The 20104-nt window shown below is 39.0% G+C and overlaps 1 protein-coding gene across 11 annotated transcripts in view; it reads right to left on the bottom strand.

Moving 5' to 3' along the window:
• Nucleotides 1-2196: 2196 nt before the first annotated feature.
• Nucleotides 2197-20104, bottom strand: part of pde1cb (phosphodiesterase 1C, calmodulin-dependent b) — a 116887-nt gene continuing 98979 nt past the window's right edge. For 9 of the 11 annotated variants that reach the window (XM_026151003.2, XM_026151004.2, XM_080293284.1 and 6 more), the window contains 7 exons: nucleotides 14036-14156; nucleotides 12424-12505; nucleotides 11400-11520; nucleotides 8869-9044; nucleotides 8140-8373; nucleotides 7079-7141; nucleotides 2197-5431 (listed from right to left, as the gene is read on the bottom strand). In XM_026151003.2, the coding sequence (XP_026006788.2) occupies nucleotides 5415-5431; nucleotides 7079-7141; nucleotides 8140-8373; nucleotides 8869-9044; nucleotides 11400-11520; nucleotides 12424-12505; nucleotides 14036-14156 (814 nt within the window). In that variant the 3' untranslated portion in view covers nucleotides 2197-5414. The remainder of the gene's footprint in view (nucleotides 5432-7078; nucleotides 7142-8139; nucleotides 8374-8868; nucleotides 9045-11399; nucleotides 11521-12423; nucleotides 12506-14035; nucleotides 14157-20104) is intronic. The other 2 variants (XM_080293283.1, XM_026151007.2) reach the window with 2 other exon arrangements.

Below are 20104 nucleotides of genomic sequence, written 5' to 3'. Positions count from 1 at the left end.
ACTAAGTTAGTAGTGAATATACTGTTGAAAATATTCATTTAACTTCTTTACTTGGGTTAAAGTAAAAAGGTACAGGCTCTGAAAAGTTCTGAAAGTGCAAAAGTAAAAAGTCTTTGGAGCACCTTTCTACAAGATATTTTTGTGCAAAGCTAAAATAAAATAATATTAAGGAAACCTTTTTCAACTTAAATTCTAATTCTAATGAATGTTGACTGTTTAAACATCTGTCATGTAGAACAAAGAATTGATTTATTTAATAGCTCTTTTTGCTTTTGGCTGTGTTAATACAAGGTTAATACATTGTGGATGGATGACTTTGTTTCCACACCTTAAAGTGTGGTGTGTGCTGCAGGAACTCCAAGGCTGGTTGTAGTGACTCATTGTGGGGAAATGAATCAATTATTAAAAGTCAGAATAATTTCTGTTGTGAGTGGCAGTAGTTTCTGTGTACAGCCTGTGATCAGCTGACCTGTGCTGCTGCTCTTGTTGCAGATGTTAAATGAGCTATCGAGGCTCATTTCCAACTCCAACTTAAACAGTATAAACTAGTACTAGTACTATAAAAGGTAGAATTCAGTGAATCAGTAATCATCTTAAACTTAATCTGATATCTGTAAACTGTGATCTAAGCCAACATTAACCATGAACACCACAAATGAGCTGCACCACCCCAGTACAGTGCCTAACTGTAACTCCAGTGCAAACTAGACAGTGTGGCCTGCATTAGACGTCCTAGTATTTCCCTCCAAACTGAAAAATGCACAGCTAGCATACTTAACTTTGTTTTACAGTGCATCTGACAGAACATAACTTCACCAACACATGTATGGATCTTATGTTTATTAAAAACAAATGCCAAAATTAATAGGGACATTAAATGTAAGCTTTAAATTTCCAGTTTATCAAATATCACTGCATCCTTACCTTTAAACACATCCTCTCTTCTTGCTTTTTTGTCCTGTTTTCTTTTTCCATCTCCAATTAAAGTTATATATACAGCAACTGTACCTTTAGCTAACAGACACACTTTATGCCAAGCAGCACAGAAGTATTTAGTACTTAGATAACACTTTATAACATGCCCCACATGCTGTATCATCGAGTGTTGCAGTACTTGTACTTTGTTACTTCCCACCTGTGCTGTACACAATATAAAAGTTAGACATATCCACCATGGTGTCACAAATTGGTGTCTGGACCCAACCACATGGGTCTTTCTGGAGCCAAAAGTACCCATATTTGTATAAGGGGGAGAAATTGTTAATCCGAACAACTTTGGTTAAAAAATGTATCTCCATAAACTATACTTGTGTAGCATACAGACACAGACACAGATGAAATATTAGAAATGTAACTAGCAGGCAAATAAACATTCACTCACCAACACTAAAATCCTGTCCCAAGTCAATGGACATATCCCAGATAATCCACCTTGCTGGAGACTTGAATGACCCAAATTCAGATACTAGATTTAAAACTTTATTAATGGCTCTAATTAATCAATGGCTTTTGGTAGTTTACACATCTGCAATGTGGTTTAATCAAAAGAGGAGACAAACTTTTTTAGAGGATCATGTCTGAAAAGAGATCTGGTGTAAAAGTCTACCAAATCAAACATGTGGATCTACTTGCTGTGACATTCTCTTATGCTTATTACCATTTTATTTACAGCAGCATGACCTGAAATGAAAGATTGAGCCCATAAACTCATCAGGAAAGTGTTTGTGCAGGTCAAGTCCAAGTGCTGTTTTCTCATAGACTTCTATGGGACCAGAAGTCTTTGAAACCAGAAGATTTGCCCCTGAATGGTAAAAGAAAATGAAAGAAAACAATGCAGGTTTAACACAGATCAGGACTGTTGTCTGTGAGGCCAAAAGCAGCAAAGCCCACAAACTGGCTGTTTCACATATTTTTACTGTCACCTGGTGACAGTAAACAGCTACAACATGTAGATGATCTGTAAAGCCATTTATGTGATCAAACACATCCTGTGTCATGTAAGAAAAATTACTTTTATATATTCTAACCCAGTGATTTGAAATTTTCACCATGATTCAGTAATGACTTTTATATATATAATTGCTCCGGTCATTTTCTTGAAAAAGATACTCTTATGTATAAAATATGTAGAGTATCTTTATATCTTTAAAAATGTCAGATGGTGTTTTGCAGAAATGAAGACAGGCAGACATGATCTGAGCCCTTTGAATCAAGATTTATTGATACGGCTGTGCAGTCACAGAGCATGGTGGCACACACGGCCGCCTGGCCGGCATGGGACAGCAACACGCACGCACGCACGCACGCACACACACACACACACACTCAGTCAGTCTGTTTATTCAGGGATGTAGTAGAGAGTAGTACAGAACAAAGTGAAATTCAACATCTTTAAAATTATTATTTTTATGTCACCTATCCTTTTTGTCTCAATTTAACCTTGATATTATGAATGCTTTTTATAAAAGCAAACATATCAGGAGTATTGGCCTGATGGAGCATTTAAAACTAATACTAGAATAGATTCAAAATGAATTGTTCACTCAGGTTTACACAGTCCACTGCATCACTTTTTGTTTCTCTCCCACAAACACTCATCTCATCATACTCTCATCAACAGAGAAGATCACAGTGAGGAGATCAGAAAATGCACATTAAGTATTTTGTGGCAGTTTCTCACACACAAAGACGCACGCACACACACGCACACACAAATCCTTCAAACCCATCTAACCTCAGTCATTTCAACAGTTTGAGATCAGTCATTATAGAGTGAATCAGACTAAACAAGGAGGAAAAAAAGCATTAAATGAACAACAAATGATTTGTTTCATAGTAAACATTACAAAACACCATGTTCAGAAGTCTTTACATGTCATAACAGCTATGTTTCCTATTATGGTTGGTATAAATTCCTGTTACATATTCATACAGTAGGCTATCACAGTAGCTAGTGGAAGGTAGAGCAAACTACAAGACTGTACATGTGTTGGTCCCTCAGTAGGGCAACTATAATCTGTTTTACCAAGCAGCCTATTGTGAGGATGCAATAAATTTTTCTTTTCAATCTAATTTGGCGAGACTGTTAGAATAGAAATTTACATTTATGAATCTCTTGAATTTTTCTGACTTCAAAGTTGGTGCAAGAAAACATCACAGTGACACAGATAGAGGAGAAACAAAAAGAAGTCCCTACATGTTACAGACGCACGTTTTTGACAATCCATCCTCCAAGACAAAGGAGGAGCAAAACGGTACAATAAAACAACAGAGGGACAACATACGTACAGCACAAAACAGCCAGAATAAACGCATCTAAATGAAATAGAGCAAAATATGCGATCGTAAATACATTACTTCTGCTGACTTTACAGAGACAACGTGTGTTTTTCAAATCTTGAGTGTGTTGGAAGATATTAACTGGTTTGTTTGACCTTAACCGGATCAGCACAGATTAAAATGACATCACAAAATTTTCCTACAGATGAAAGGTGTGAAAACGGAAGTACAGATAGAGGCACACATTCAGTCAGTTGGCCTGATAACCAATGACTCTAGTTTTTTCTTTTCTTATTTTTTCCTTTTTTTAGGTAAAAAGCAGCATGTGATTACATCGCGTGAAAAACTGCCATACCCCTCCAGAGAACTGATGTTCCTGTTACAATGAAAAAAATGAAAGGGGGAAAAGGTAATAACCCCTTTTAGAACGCAGGATAATATATACTATACATATCAGTAGCTGTGTACACATGTATAGTATGCTTACAACTTATTGTAAAAGCCAGCTAAATGCCAGGAATTTGACCTTAGCACAGTCAATTTGGGAATTTCCAAATAAAAGAATGCAAGGAAAATAAAATAAAAGTGCACTATTGTGGAGAAAGCATAGCCATCATACTGCAAATACTGCCGCAATGCTTCTTTTCCTTTCTTCCAATTATACGTATTACATTAATAGTAAAAGCTGAACCTGCATTGCAGTGGTTTAATATGTTACATTTGCACAGTAAGCAATATTTGCATCATCTGTACACGAGATTACAAGCCTTAAAAACCTTGGCAAACAACCAAGAAGCGATACAGTGGGGACTCATAGCCTGTGATGCATCAGATGGATTCAGCCTGCTAATAGGTGTATGAGCACACTGTAAACATGTACATTAAACACTACGCCCACAACCTAGAAGGTGAAGCTGCTGTTATGTAACTGTGCTGGAAAAGGAAACAAAAATACATATAGAAGATTTTTCAGCAAACAATGTTGACATTTTGCTACAGCTTTCATCCATGTAAGAAGGCATCGAGAAGAAGACAAACTTTGTGAGGATCTTAAAACACATCTAGGGCATGATTCATACGTGACATGAGCAATACAAATTGTTTTACCAAAAAAAAAAAGTACTGAAAAGAGAATTTTATATCTTACAAAAACTTGAATGGATTTGCGTGTGTGATATGTCTTAAATTGCACAAGAGGCATTCCCATTGTTTTCAACTATTATTTTAAACTATGTCAAAAATTGTGGTGGATTGTGGATAGATTTCTACTCCTTCTCCAGACATATACAGACTGTCTAATATATACAGTAAAGAGGACATCAACAATATGTTCCTGACTGCAAGGAGCACAAACGTGTTAAAACTTCACAATGTCTGAGGAAAGCACTACGGAAGGAAGCATTGTTCAGAGGAAAATGAGCCACAACCGGTGGTGAAGATTGCATGTTAATGTGTCTAAAGTGGCTTCAGCGGCCATAAGAAGCTCCCAACAGGAACTTCCAAATCAAAGGGGTAGAGCGTTTTACGTGAGAATAAAACAGTAGTGCTGTACACATGTCCGTATACTGTACATGCTATGTAGCAGATAAGAGTCCCTCTGAATGTGCATTTACTCTGCATTTCAAAACAAGTCTGCGTTTTGTCTGTGATTGAAGAATTAAAATATGTGACTGCTTAAAAACACAAAAAAAGGTTTTCAGTTTTATAACCAAACCATGAAGAGAGCTGCTGAGGCAAAGTGGGACTTGTACAATGGCTACGTGTATGTGGCTATGTGAAACATACTTATTGAACATACTTGGAGAAAAGTAAATCGATGGTATACTTTAAGAAAAAAAGAAAAAATCAGGTCATTAAATCATCTTAGCTGGCTTTATCAGTAAGCAGGAAGAAAAGAATAATGCACGTGAGAGCCTGGGAGCAGAAACGTGATAAAAGCAAAAGAAAAGAAAAAAAAATGGCTGATTATAAAGACAGGGAAGCAAAGGTGGCTGTTTCTCAGTGTCCTGTAGAGGGCGGCACAGTCCAACTAATGACTCTCTAACGTGAGTCTGAGTTCTCCCATGCAAGATTTAAAGCAGGTTTAAGTTGCAGCAACAGTGACAACAGAGTGGCACTGGTACTCCCCAGCTTACTTACTCCATCACGACCTCTGTTTGGGGGCAAACAGGAAAGAGATATTAATCATTTAGGGAAATAAATGATATATTTGTGTTATCTTCTAATCAAATACTCCAACACTGTGATTCACAAAATTAGTAAGTTACCTTATTTCAAGGGAGATACAGTGGTGTGGAAAGTATTTGCCCCCTTGGTGAGTTCTTATTCTTTTTGCATTCCTCACAACTACATGTTTCAGATCACTGAAACAATTTTATTATTAGACAAAGATAACCCAAATAAATGCAAAATGCAGATTTTAAACAATTATTTCATTTATTAAGGGAAAACATTTTATCCAGATCTGTGTGAAAAAGTAATTGCTCCCTAAACTGGTTGAGTCGCTTTTGGCAGCAAGAACTGCAATCCAGCATTTGTGATAACTGCCAATGAGTCTCTCACACCACCTTTCAGGAATTTTGACCAACTCCTTGCAGAATTATTTTAATTCAGCCACATCGGAGGGTTTTTGAGCATGAACAGCCTGTTTAAAGTCACGCATCTTAATTTGATATAAGTCCAGACTTTCACTAGGCCACTGCAAAACTTTCATTTTGCTCTTTTGAGCCATTCAGAGGTTGTCTTGCTGGTATGTTTCAAGTGAACTTCAGCTTCAGGGCATGAATTGATGGTTGGACGTTCTCCTTCAGGAATGTCTGGTGGAGAGCAGAATTCATGGTACCATCACTTACAGTAAGTCCTCCAGGTCTTGAAACAGCACAGAAGCTCCTGAGCATCACACTACCACCATGCTCGACTGTTGGTATGATGTTCTTTTTAAATGCAGTGTTAGTTTTACACAGATGCAACAGGAATAAAACCTTTCAAAAAGTTAAAGTTGGTATTTTTTGGTCGACAGCATTTTTTTCAGTCTCTTTCGCGTTGTTGAATCATGAACACTGACCTTAACTGAGGCAAGTGAGGCCTGCAGTTCTGTAGATGTTGTTTTGGGTTCTTTTGTGACCTCCTGGATGAGTCATTGTTGCTCGTGGGAAGGCTCTATGCTGTTCCATGTTTTCACCATTTGTGGATAATGGCTTTCACTGTGGAAGCCTTAGAAATCACTTTGTAACACTTTACAGACTAAAAACTGTTTGTGTCTCATCTGTTTCTTTAAATTGTGGCATGACTCCTTTGAGAATCATACCACGGCTCCTTTTTGAGATCTAGCCTACTTCACTTTGTCAGTTTCTATTTAAGTGATTTCTTGATTCAGCAGGTCTGGCAGTAATCAGGCCTGATTGTGGGTAGTGAAACTGAACTCTGAATGCTTTCCAAAAAATGTGGTTAATCACAATCATTCATGCAATCATGTATGCATACACAATTGTTAAATCATGTACACGTACTACATGTATGGAGGTAATTACTTTTTCACATAGTGCCTGGTAAGTTTGGATAGCTTTTTTTTCCTCTTAAAAATGAAATAATCATTTAAAAACTGCATTTTGTAACAGGTGGTCTTTGTCCATTATTAAAGTTTTGATAATCTGAAATATTTACGTCTGAAACAAACAAAAAAAAAATAATCTGGAAGGGGCAAATACTTTCCACAGCCCTGCATACAGAAATAGATGGAAATAAAGATATTTCAGTTTTATTTTCTATCAGTAGCTTCAGGCTGCAGGGTTACACTCACCCTCGACTGCTTTGTTTTTGTCTTTTTCACCTTCTGGAGACTCGGCCCCTTCTGACAGCTCTCCTGAAAAAAGAAATGGTTGTGTTACTATTCTGACTGTACTTATACATTTAAAATCAGCATTTAAAAACATGCAATAGTCCAATGAGTAATTCTAAAATACAGACCCACAGAATGGTCTGTATAACGAAGGCAGCATTAAATTATGTACAATCCCCAAATCTACAGAATTTAGTCTGATGGAAAGTTGCAACTTCCAAACAGAATATTTTGCTCAGTGTAAATGTAATGCTCTGTATAAAGAGATGGAACAAGCTGATAATACTGTCAGAAAAACTGAATATGATAATATTTTAAAACTTGAAGCAAACACTGGGAAAATGAAAATGGGGAAATTTGATGCTCATAAGCTAAAAATATGATTAAAGGAACTTTGCATTTGCTCTCTTTTTTCAAAATTTAAAAAATTGGATAGAAAAAATCCTCCTTGTGTTTCTCATTCTGTTCTAATACAATAACAAACCTATTCTTGGATTAAAAAGCTACAACAATCCATCAAACTGATTAGTCAGTCCAAGTGACACGTATATTTTAATTTCAGCTTTTCATATGTGCTGATGTGAAGCTTTTTCATCTCAAATGGGATACTGTTCACAGTATCTGGACTTCAGAGTGCTGCTTTGATGAAACGAGACATAAAGATCCCATGATTTGCTTTAAGGGTGGGTAGTTTTTTATTCTGACTTTGAAGGGAGGGATTTGGTCCAGTCTAGTTAGGAATTAACAAATATTTTGTAAACATTCATATGTACTCGAAAGATTTCATTAAAACGTTACATTTTGGAAGTTAATCTAAGACTACACTGATGCACTGATCAATATCAAATTCCATGGAAAAGTTAGCTATGTTCTGCAAACTTTTATGATCACTTAAGCTCCCAGAAAAAGTTTGCATGTCAGTAAACTGTATGTACTGACTGCAACATGTAGAGGATCAGGCCTTAGGTCACGTCTTTTAAAAGCTGGCCATGCTGTGGGATTACATAGTTTAAAGGAAGTACCGTTCTGCAGTGGGGGGCTCTTGTGCGTGGCACTCCCAGGCTGTGCTCCCTGCTCTGTTTTCCCTGTGTTACCATCTGGTGGTGTGCTGACCTCTTCCGACTCGGGCGACTCTCCCTCCAATTTGTCCTCCTTTGGTTCAGGCTGTTCGGATTCTGCTTTGACCTCCTGGGGCTCCATCGACTCTTCCTGCTGTGCTCGCTCCTCTGCTTCCTTTTTAGCTCTTTCCTCTGCTTCTGAGGTAAAATGGAGGATGGGAGCAGTTTAGAAATATTCATAACTCCTTATTTTTTACTTTAAATGAGGAAAATTCGAGATGAGGATTAACAAACAGTGTTTTTGTTAACACACTGGAGCTGTACTTTGTGGACTTTAAATGTAAGTCTAACATTCTTTCTTTTAGCTCTGTTTTTGGTCTCCACCAACTCACAAGACATATGTAGCTTCAGTCTAATGTTTTTTGTGCTACTGTAGTATGAAGTAAATTAAATACAAATTAATCCACACTGACATACTGATCAGCAGTGGTGTATTATTTCATCATGTCTCAACAGATCATGTTCCCACCAATGCTGTTGTTGTGCAGGCCAGTTAAAACCTCCCTATAAGTCGAAAGCAGTGCAGCTTTTTAAAGCCAATTTTCTGTGGAGAAGGTCATGATCTGTTTGGACAGATCAGATTTACCATGGCCATAAATCACCATATTTTCACTAGATCGAACTGTACTATACCTTTAGCGGCCTGGGCTTTCCACCTCTCTCGGTTTTGATAAACTTCTTCATTCCACAACGCTTTGAAGTTCTTCATGTCCACCGTCAGGAGAGAGCCCGGGCCCGATGAGCTGCTGTCGGAGCCCATGCTCTTGACACTGTGCCTTTTGCTTTCATCTGAACTAATACTGTTCAGACTGGACAGACAAAAAAGAAAAATGTAAACAAGAGATAAAGTATCTAGAGGTATTCAAGCAGCTCTGAGAGACTGAAATCGGGCCACTTTTACCATCACTGGGCATGTATCTGCTGAAAAGAGGTTAATGCAGTTGCATGGCTGCAGCTGTTGGTGTTTAAGACAATGGAAGCATTAGCATCATTGCACAAGACTGGCTGAAGATTTTAAGGAGTTTTCAAGAACAATTTCCTAACGGAAAAGATGTCAGATATTTCAGTCAAATAAAAAAAAAAACACATTGCGTAGATCATCTGGTCTTTCATGGGAGATATTGATGAAAGACTGATTATGCAAATCATAACCAAATTGTAATACCACAAGCCAGCAAAAGCTGTTTTAAATTAGTAAACCAATGTGCCTACTCAGTGAGCGGCAAAGTGGCAAAACACATACTTGAATTTGTTTCTTTACTTTTACCATCAGCCTGTGTGTGATTCTGTAGTGATATAGAGAAATTAGTTAGGGGAGTTGACAGTAGGAGGAGGTGCCACTGAAAAAGAATACCCCAGGGCAGCGCAATAAAAAAATATATACTCAAAAAAAGTTTAATGCAATCTGGTCTGATGACATCTATTAGCCTGGTATACAGTATTTAGTTTATACCAAGGACATCTTTCTTAACAATTCATTATGTGAATAAATGAACCTTTGATTTTATACATCACAGTTACATTTTACTCGGAATTATTGCTTCATGCTTTTTGAGGGTAAAGAATCGTTGTTTTGAATTTATCTGACCTAGTTCATATCTGTGATTGTGAACTTACTTCAGGTTGGTTCATTTTAACTCTTTGACCTTGCTCTTCCATGTTAATGTACCAATTGCTGCCATCATATTTGTTAATCATGTCACACTTTGAAAGCTCCTGTTTTTCTTTTTTTTCTTTTTTTTCTTTTTTTTTTTCTTTTTTTTCTTCTCTTTTTTTTTTCTTCTTTTCTTTTTTTTTTTTTTTTGGAAGTTCCTGTTTTTCAAACAAAAGTCGGGCATTTAGAAGGTGCTCATGACTGACTGAACAATGGGACTTTTTATTATAGGCACTAAAAGTCACAGACCTCCAGCTGCAGGGAATTGCAGTTCTACACTGCTGGAAGACCCCTTTTAATAGATCAGAAAAGATATTCCAAATCTATTATGTAAGGTACAAGAACGTCAGCTTCCTGCAATTCTTTTAATAGTTGCAGATATTTAATTCAAAGTTACTAATGTCAGTGACGTTAGCCCTAGGAAAAAAAAAATCTATGGGATCTTAAAAGTCAGAAGGAATCTGTCTCTGGGGACCATAAATGTCAAAAAAAATTCTTTTTCAGCTAAAAAAAAAACTTGAGCTTTTAGATTTGTCTGCGTGTTGAAAAAGCAAGGAAGAAGCAGAGGTGGATAATCATAGGAAGCGAGACAGACATAGTTACAGGTGATTGAAAGCAGCTATAAACGGTGTGAAGAAACAGTCCAAGGAAAATCAAAAGCACCCAGGTGTGTACGTAGACAAAGAGACTGCACAAGTGGCAACACTATCTGAGATTTCCACTCGGTTAGCTTTGACTAGAGGCCCACTGAGTGATGCTAATGACTGCTGTTGAGGAGAACAGGGAGGATGATATTGATGTGCAGGTGCAACAAAAGATGCAGAGCCAGACTCCCCAAGTACTGCTTTATTTTGCAATGAGCCCACTTAACAAAACATAAAGTTTAAACAATGTACAGACTAAAGTTTTTTAATTATCTTTCTCGTTATAGTTTAAATATTATGAACAAAAAAGCAAGCGGAATGTACTTTCTTATTTGGGAACTTTGAAAGCCTTGCACATACGTGATTGAGTACGAGGCCGGAGGAAAAGTATTGAGCCAATTAATTAAACCAGTGAAGGCAAAATCGCTTCCTTTTGTATCTCGAGAGGCTTTTGTGTATGCCAATCCAGCACCACAGCTCATTCTCGATCACGGACGGTGAGGTGAACTAAAATGTCAATTTCAAGGTGTGTAGCTCTGCTTGATGAAAGGTGGAAACATTTCCACGCACAGAAATGGATTACTCATGGGAGACTCATCTGCTGTTCTCAATACTTCCATTAGATATGCCGTTATTGCAGCAGGGTTGTTGAGGTCTAATCTTGTCATTGAGCAAGTAGTTTCTTGGAAAGGTACACGAGGAGAGAAAACAGCACGTTTTTTTTATTCTTGATCGACGAGGCTGGTTGAATAAAATGTAATGTGATTTACATACAGTCACCCACTTCCATCTGCTTGGTTTTCCGACTGAGCTGCACAAACTTTTTTATTCCTAAATGATCTCTGAGAGAAACCACTGCAGCTTACCTTGAGCGTCTGAAACCAGTCAAACCGGAATGGGAGGCCTCCTCAATGAGTGGCGTGACAATGCGCTCCATCATGTCGGTGAGCACAGTAAAGGTTGGCACTACGATGAAGTCTATGAATCCTGGAGATGAAGACGTCGGCAAAGGTAATGTTAGCATGTCTGCGGTATATAGTCACAGTCTATTTTGTGCTATTAAAGGTTAAAAAGAAGAAAAGAAGCCCAGAGCAAAAAAAAAAATATTCTTTTTAACGTTAATTAGTAAAACGGGCAAACAGCAGTTTGATGTAGTGTGTGATGTAGATGTAGATTGCACAATGTAATAATTATAGAATAATGACACATTCAGACTGGTTGGCTATAAGCCTTCCTTTCTTCCTTGCCACTGGGTAAGAAATCTATCGGGAAAACTAAAGCAATAAAAAACAGAAAGAAGACAGTTCTTTGATTTTTCCAGTTAGTTGGAGGTCTGAAGGACAGAATTAACTAAAAACTATACCAGGTACAAGAAAATATTCCTGTTGGCGAAGCAAATAAAGAAGTCAAGATGAGAGAATGATAGAACCAAAAGTGAAATAAGAGTGAACCTCAGAGGGAACTCAAAACCTGCCTGCTTATCAGCAAATATTAGCTGCTGTTTCAAAATAGATGCCAGTTTCCTATATGATTAGTGTTTCTGTGGAGACAGAATAAAATAGCTTATTTTGGTTTATTTTTATTTCTTTTACACATTTTTCCGATATTTTCTTGTTCAAATGTGGCAGACTTCAATTACTCGAAATAAAAATTAGCCTTTTTAATAATTTGTGATGCAAAAAATATCAATAGATTCAGTAATCTTCTGTGAAAACAGTAAATACACCTTTGGCCTATGTAACCTCTACACTTTTAAACGTGTTCTAGCTAGTTCAAATGTTTGTCCATTCCTCAGTGCAAAATTCCTTCAGTTGCAAGATGTTTTTCCCAAAAAAAAGTGGCGTACTGTATTGTGCAGATGGTTTATGTGAGGGTGGGGAAGCCTCTCACCGATTTGTGACTGTGCCACCATCGTTGACTTTCGGTCACAGAGTGGAGAGAACGGCAGCCCGAGCTCAGCTTCTTTGTCCCCCTGGAAACACAAGAGCTTCTTAAGTCAAAATCCTCCTGTCTTTGATATTTTTGGGCAAATACGACGCACCCTGCAGACATGCACACACACATCTTTGCCTACACACTTACCACTGCACACCATATGCTCACACTTCTATCAACAGACCTTGGATTCGTCTGAGCCCCTCCCCGAGTGCGTTTGGGCCGCAAATGTGTTTCATTTTCTCCTCTGTTTTGTCACAAACAGATGAGATGTGGAGTCGGGAGGCAATGTTCTTTGGAGAGGCTATTTATCGGCAATTCGTATCCCCAGAGACAAAAGGCTCGTGAAAGCAACCACAATAACAATAGCACTGATAATGGGAACAATGTGGATTAATAATGGACGAGATTTAAGCAGTGTGGCACCATTTAAACGTCTGTCCTTCTTTATGAGATTTACAATTACGCCATTTATTATTTATAGCATAAATTCATTGTCACGCTGTACATTTTAATCTTCTATGGAGCACGTTGTTCTTTTTAAAAAACACATTTGCTGGTGTGACTGCATATTTCTCTTGTTGGTAGTGTTTTGCAAAAGCTTCACATTAACAGCATTATTTCCCAATATTAATATTTCATTTTTTTTATGTCACACTCACATGAAGTGTGTTTCACACTTCATGTGAGTGTGACTGAATCAAAAGAATAAATCACTTTTGTTGACATAGCACCCAAAAACTAATACAATGCACCAGCGACAAAGATGAGCAATGACTAAAACCAAAAGATAAATAAACTGCATTTCAAATCATGTGTTTCATCTATCAGCAAGAAATCTCAAGATATTATTTCCAATGCCTCTCTTCAACCTCATGTCTTCATTAAGGCTCTGTTGGACTGCGCAGTAGCACCTCAGAAATTTTCAATCTCACGCCAGCATTTAAAAGTCGATAAATCTTGCACGCTAGATATTCAATTCACCTCTAGGTGCTTGATATTGTAAGGTAAAGAACCTACAATAATACAGAGAAAACCCCAACAATCAGACAACCCCCTGTCAACAAGAACAAGGCAACAGTGGGAAGGAAAAGCTCCCTTTTAATAAGAAGACTCAGAGAGGTGAATCCATCTGTCGCAATCCGCTGGGCATAAGGGGAGGGAAGATATCATTTTTAATGTATAACACCTTAGGTGGGTTTTTTTAATAAATTAATTCAGCAAATTTAACAGGTGTCAGTTTGTCAAAATATAATCAAAGTTATAAAAAACTCAAACATAGATAGCTACATGTGGCTTATTGATCATGGCAACGATATACTTCCGATTTATGACCCTGAATTCCAGAATTTCATGAAATTGGAGAGCATGATCTTCCCCCAAAGGCTTGATTAGTTCTCAGCATGACTACCTAGTAAACTGCCAGCTGAGGGTAAATTTGACCTTTGTGTCTGAGGTCAACTGAAAAGCATGCCATGTTCTCTCTGCATACATTTAAACTACCACTAAACCATAGACTGTACCACCATCATCCAACATGTTACTCTGACGTAACAGAGGAACTCACCTGTCTGAAGAACTCCTCTAGTAGGGAGGTGGTCCAACGGTGATGGAGGTCCCAAGTCTTGGCCGGGTGGCTGATGTCTGCTGTGTGCAGCAGCAGGGACAGCGCCTTTGGCTTGTCGATGCTAAGAGAGAGAAGACAGGCAGTTTTAAAAATTGCCATCACGGCTGTTTTCTTGAAAAGTCTAATGGTTTATGTTTTGTATGTGTGTTTTTATAAATGAAAAAAGAAGCTATTGTTAAAGAAAAAAGAAAATGATAGAAGGAAAGAAGGACAAATAACCATTTGCAATGCAGCCAATTGATTTTGGAGGTATCATGATAAACTCTATTGATTGAGATCATTTTTGTGTTTCTGGCTTTAAAAAATGAATGTGAGTCAGAAGTACAGTGGGGCAAAAAAGTATTTAGTCAGCCACCGATTGTGCAAGTTCCCCCACCTAAAATGATGACAGAGGTCAGTAATTTGCACCAGAGGTACACTTCAACTGTGAGAGACAGAATGTGAAAAAAAAATCCATGAATCCACATGGTAGGATTTGTAAAGAATTTATTCATAAATCAGGGTGGAAAATAAGTATTTGGTCAATAACAAAAATACAACTCAATACTTTGTAACATAACCTTTGTTGGCAATAACAGAGGTCAAACATTTACTATAGGTCTTTACCAGGTTTGCACACACAGTAGCTGGTATTTTGGCCCATTCCTCCATGCAGATCTTCTCGAGAGCAGTGATGTTTTGGGGCTGTCGCCGAGCAACACGGACTTTCAACTCCCGCCACAGATTTTCTATGGGGTTGAGGTCTGGAGACTGGCTAGGCCACTCCAGGACTTTCAAATGCTTCTTACGGAGCCACTCCTTTGTTGCCCGGGCGGTGTGTTTTGGATCATTGTCATGTTGGAAGACCCAGCCTGGTTTCATCTTCAAAGTTCTCACTGATGGAAGGAGGTTTTGGCTCAAAATCTCACGATACATGGCCCCATTCATTCTGTCCTTAACACGGATCAGTCGTCCTGTCCCCTTGGCAGAAAAACAACCCCATAGCATGATGTTTCCACCCCCATGCTTCACAGTAGGTATGGTGTTCTTGGGATGCAACTCAATATTCTTCTTCCTCCAAACACGACGAGTTGAGTTTATACCAAAAAGTTCTACTTTGGTTTCATCTGACCACATGACATTCTCCCAATCCTCTGCTGTATCATCCATGTGCTCTCTGGCAAACTTCAGACGGGCCTGGACATGCACTGGCTTCAGCAGCGGAACACGTCTGGCACTGCGGGATTTGATTCCCTGCCGTTGTAGTGTGTTACTGATGGTGACCTTTGTTACTTTGGTCCCAGCTCTCTGCAGGTCATTCACCAGGTCCCCCCGTGTGGTTCTGGGATCTTTGCTCACCGTTCTCATGATCATTTTGACCCCACGGGATGAGATCTTGCGTGGAGCCCCAGATCGAGGGAGATTATCAGTGGTCTTGTATGTCTTCCATTTTCTGATGATTGCTCCCACAGTTGATTTTTTCACACCAAGCTGCTTGCCTATTGTAGATTCACTCTTCCCAGTCTGGTGCAGGTCTACAATACTTTTCCTGGTGTCCTTCGAAAGCTCTTTGGTCTTGGCCATGGCGGAGTTTGGAGTCTGACTGTTTGAGGCTGTGGACAGGTGTCTTTTATACAGATGATGAGTTCAAACAGGTGCCATTCATACAGGTAACGAGTGGGGGACAGAAAAGCTTCTTACAGAAGACGTTACAGGTCTGTGAGAGCCAGAGATTTTCCTTGTTTGAGGTGACCAAATACTTATTTTCCACCCTAATTTACGAATAAATTCTTTACAAATCCTACCATGTGAATTCATGGATTTTTTTTTCACATTCTGTCTCTCACAGTTGAAGTGTACCTCTGGTGCAAATTACTGACCTCTGTCATCATTTTAGGTGGGGGAACTTGCACAATCGGTGGCTGACTAAATACTTTTTTGCCCCACTGTACTTTATCTGCCAAGTTCCAGCTTCAGGTTTTGCCAAAAACCTGGCAAAAAAAAAAAATAAAAAATAGAAGTTGTTACAAAGACATTGCAGATTAATCTTGGATAAGATTAATGAAAGACCCCAGAAAAGATGCAAGAAAATGCCAATAACGGTAAGTATCCCTGGCACAGCTGCACAAGAGTCTGCAGCTGTCCAGAAATGAGTCTGTACAAGAAATTCAGTCTAAGTGACAGGTTAGCTTTTTATTGTCTTTTATGTTTTACTGCACATTCACTGGCTTGAGTTTAGTTTTTCGTCCCCAGTCACTTAGAATATTAAAAAAAAACATTATTCCAACATGACAGCAAGACAACAAAACTGGTTTTGTTTTCACTTTGCGAGTCTTCAAGTGTGTGTATGTGTGTGTCTATGTGTGTGTGCATGTGCAATCATAGTATAACGAGGTCCTGGAGACACCAACTGTAGTGAGAACTACTACAAAGGCGGCTGTGAGGAGTGTGGCAGGTGTTTAAACAGTATGACTGCATATCTGTTGTTTAAACGTAGATTATTTACTAAATGCGATAACATAGTTGGTATTGTTTGCACCTTGTGGGTCTGTGTGTATGTGTGTAATCATAGCATAATGTGATCCTGGACATAACAAATGTAGCATGATCCAGAAAGCCCGTAGTCTGTAGTCGATTTGAGTTTTTATGTCTTTCTGTTTCTGGGCTGACCACACGTGCAGTCACAAGGATTTACAGATATTGGCTTGAAGCCAAAATAACGGCCAATTGAGTGATGACTGTGTTGGTCACACTTTTGTGACACCAGTTCTTAGATCACAAAGACATAATCATGGGTATCACAGTAACATATAGTACAATACATACAATACATGTATAATTTCGTATTTATAACTATCTTAAGTGATCGTGGCTCAAGAGTTGGGAGTTCGCCTTGTAATCGGAAGGTTGCTGGTTTGAGCCCTGGCTTGGACAGTCTCGGTCGTTGTGTCCTTGGGCAAGACATTTCACCTGTTGCCTACTGGCGGTGGTCAGAGGGCCTGGTGGCGCCAGTGTCCGGCAGCCTCGCCTCTGTCAGTGCGCCCCAGGGCGGCTGTGGCTACAATGTAGCTTGCCATCACCAGTGTGTGAATGTGTGTGTGAATGGGTGGATGACTGGATGTGTAAAACGCTTTGGGGTCCTTAGGGACTAGGAAAGCGCTATACAAACACAGGCCATCTCCCATTTCCATTAAATCTAATTTTCAGTACTCAAAAAGATGAAATGCACTATTTTCATTACAGTAAGGAACCCCCTACCTCCAGCACTATGTGTCTATCTGTATAGTCTTCCATCCAGCCATCCAAAAGTCCTCTTCATTCATATTACTTCCACATTAAAACACAGTATGAAGATCATCTCAGCTCTAGAGAAATCGCAACCTAATATCAAAATCTCATGGTAAACGGACTGAATCATGAACAGACGCATATAGAAAATAGGCAGTCACATGAAAATGCAGGCACAATAATACATGCATAGCAGAGGTTAAACAGAGGTGAAAAAGACTAGCTCACGTTTTTTCCCCTCATTCCATTTGTGGCAGATTGGGTCTTAAAGTGCACTCTAAGCAGGCCTGCAGCAGTCTGGTTTGAATTACTTCACATTAGAGTCTATTCAGCATCACAGCTCCCTGCAGACTGCAATCTCTTATTTTGGTGCATGCTTGCGTGTGTGCGTGTGTGTGTGAGCACCCAATACTCTCCCTTGACGATTACCTTCAGGTCAGCAATTTTCAAGTTATATTCACAAATACAGGGAACACAATATTGTTGATACCAATATATATTTTTAGGAAGCCACTTATCTACATATCAGTGCCTTCTGAGTAATTTTCAGATAAGTGCTCGGCATTATCACGGTGAAAAGAATACCCTGAAGGTCAACATGTTTCTTGTCAATGCGGCAGCTGCATCAGCACTGATGAGTCATCACATTGCATGATAGTTTGCTTGATAGTGTTTTTATTTCTGTATGCACGCTTCAGCTCAGTGTCTACATGTACAACAGTTATCGGTCACTGCAGTCGTGTTAGGGTGCTTAAAGTGCTTAAAAAGATGCACACCATTAATGCACTTAAAAATACCAACAGAGTATTATGTAGAACTTCTAAATGAATCAGGCACATATCTAACGACAATAACTTGGTCTTAAACACCAAAAAGACCAAGGAGATCATTGTAGATTTCCGGAAGAGGGGTCATAACAACCATCTGCCTCTCTTCATTGGCAGTGAGGCGGTGGAGAGGGTGAGCAGTTTTAAATTCTTGGGGGTAACTGTGACCGAGGACCTGTCCTGGGGCAACCATATCACCTCAGTTGTACGGAAGGCCCAACAGCGCCTCTACTACCTGAGGAGACTGCGGAGCGCACACATTCCCAGATCTCTGATGTTGAACTTCTACAACTGTGCCATCAGCAGCGTTCTGACGTATGGATTTCTAGTGTGGTTCCCCAGCTGCACCAAGGCCGATCAGCAAGCACTCCAGTGGGTGGTGAAGGAAGCTGGCAGAATTATTGGAACAAGTCTGCCAGAGATCAGTAATATCTTCCCCACTCGCTGTCTGAGGAGGGTGCACAGTATCCTGCGGGACCAACATCACCCTGCGCGCCACCTTTTCCATCTGCTGCCCTCAGGGAGAAGGTACAGGTCTATACAGGCCAGAACATCCAGACTGGCCAACAGCCTGTATCCACAGGCTGTGAGGCTCCTGAACTCTCTGCCCCCCTCTCACGGACAATAACCATATCCAACTTCTTAATAGCAATGAACTGGTCTGCATTGGTGCATCATATCTTTATTCTCTTCCCCCTCCTGCCCCCCCCCCCCTCTTTCTTAAATAGATAACTATCATATCTGATATCATATCTCACAGTACAATAATATTGAATGGGTTGCATTGTTGTATTTTGTCATGTTTCTCAGGTCTTTGTCTGAATTTCTACGAACATTATTGCTAAGGATTGTCTTATTGCATTGGAGTCACACTGGGTTAAATATGTACACTTGGGTTTTAAGGGGTATTTATTATTTTCTTCTTTTTTTTGGGTTGTATGGAAGCCCCAAACGCAATTTCATTGTTCTTGACAATGACAATAAATAAATAAATACAATACAAATAAATACTACCATTTAGTTTAAGCAAAGCAGGGCCTAAACTTTGTTTTTTATATAGATTCACTGCAAGAATTTTAAAGAGAAGCAAAGTTGTAGCCATTCTCTCTCGGATAACATTAAGAACCACCTCAGCATAATTTGCCATCCATATTTTTTATGTGTGGGTCTTTTCTCTGCACTGGTTCACAGCTCTGTGGCTCGAGTCATTTTTTACTCAGGAACAGCAGCCTGATATTAACTGTCAGAGGTACAAACCTAAGGTGTCCATCGCAGTGAGATTGGATATTAAACAGGCCTTTATATACAACCCCTTTAGTACGACATCCACATAATATCCGACCAAGCCTATGTGAGAACAGAGCAGGCAAATATCTACTGAATTCACAAAAGGCGTCACGTGTCCTTCCTCTTGCACGGTCTCTCCAAACATTTCCCTTTGCCTTAAGCAAACAGAGTATTTGCAGTAGTGAGAACGCATCTTAAGTGCGCAGTCTTGCTGAAAAAGGGCAACTCCTGACATTTTCTTACTTTATTCTCTGGATATTTTCCAGAGTTAAAAACCTAAAAAACAGCGTCTTTGCAAGGTCACTTGCGAGCTGTAGCCCTACTTTGGCTCCCACTTCGCCTCATTAACGCTACATCACATCTGCTGCCAATCTATGAGGTTTGTATGGGTTCAACATAAATAAAAAAAATACACAAGAGATTGCATGGTAGCCTTCTTGACAAGTTTACTTCATTTTGTAGTCTGTATTAGATTTTGGGAACGCACTTATGAAAGTTTATCCCATAAGTGACTTTGTTTTAATTTTACTCTTTTCCTTTTTTTATGATTATTCCATTCTGGGATGAAATTGTGTACCATTTATTTTCCCTAGTTTGTGTCAGTTAGGCATCCCTGTGGCATAATAAG

The sequence above is a fragment of the Astatotilapia calliptera genome, chromosome 18 (assembly GCF_964374335.1).
Source record: "Astatotilapia calliptera chromosome 18, fAstCal68.1, whole genome shotgun sequence".
NCBI classification, from domain to species: domain Eukaryota; kingdom Metazoa; phylum Chordata; class Actinopteri; order Cichliformes; family Cichlidae; genus Astatotilapia; species Astatotilapia calliptera.
The sequence above is the reverse complement of the archived record's forward strand: the minus strand, read 5'-3'. Positions and strand labels throughout refer to the sequence as shown.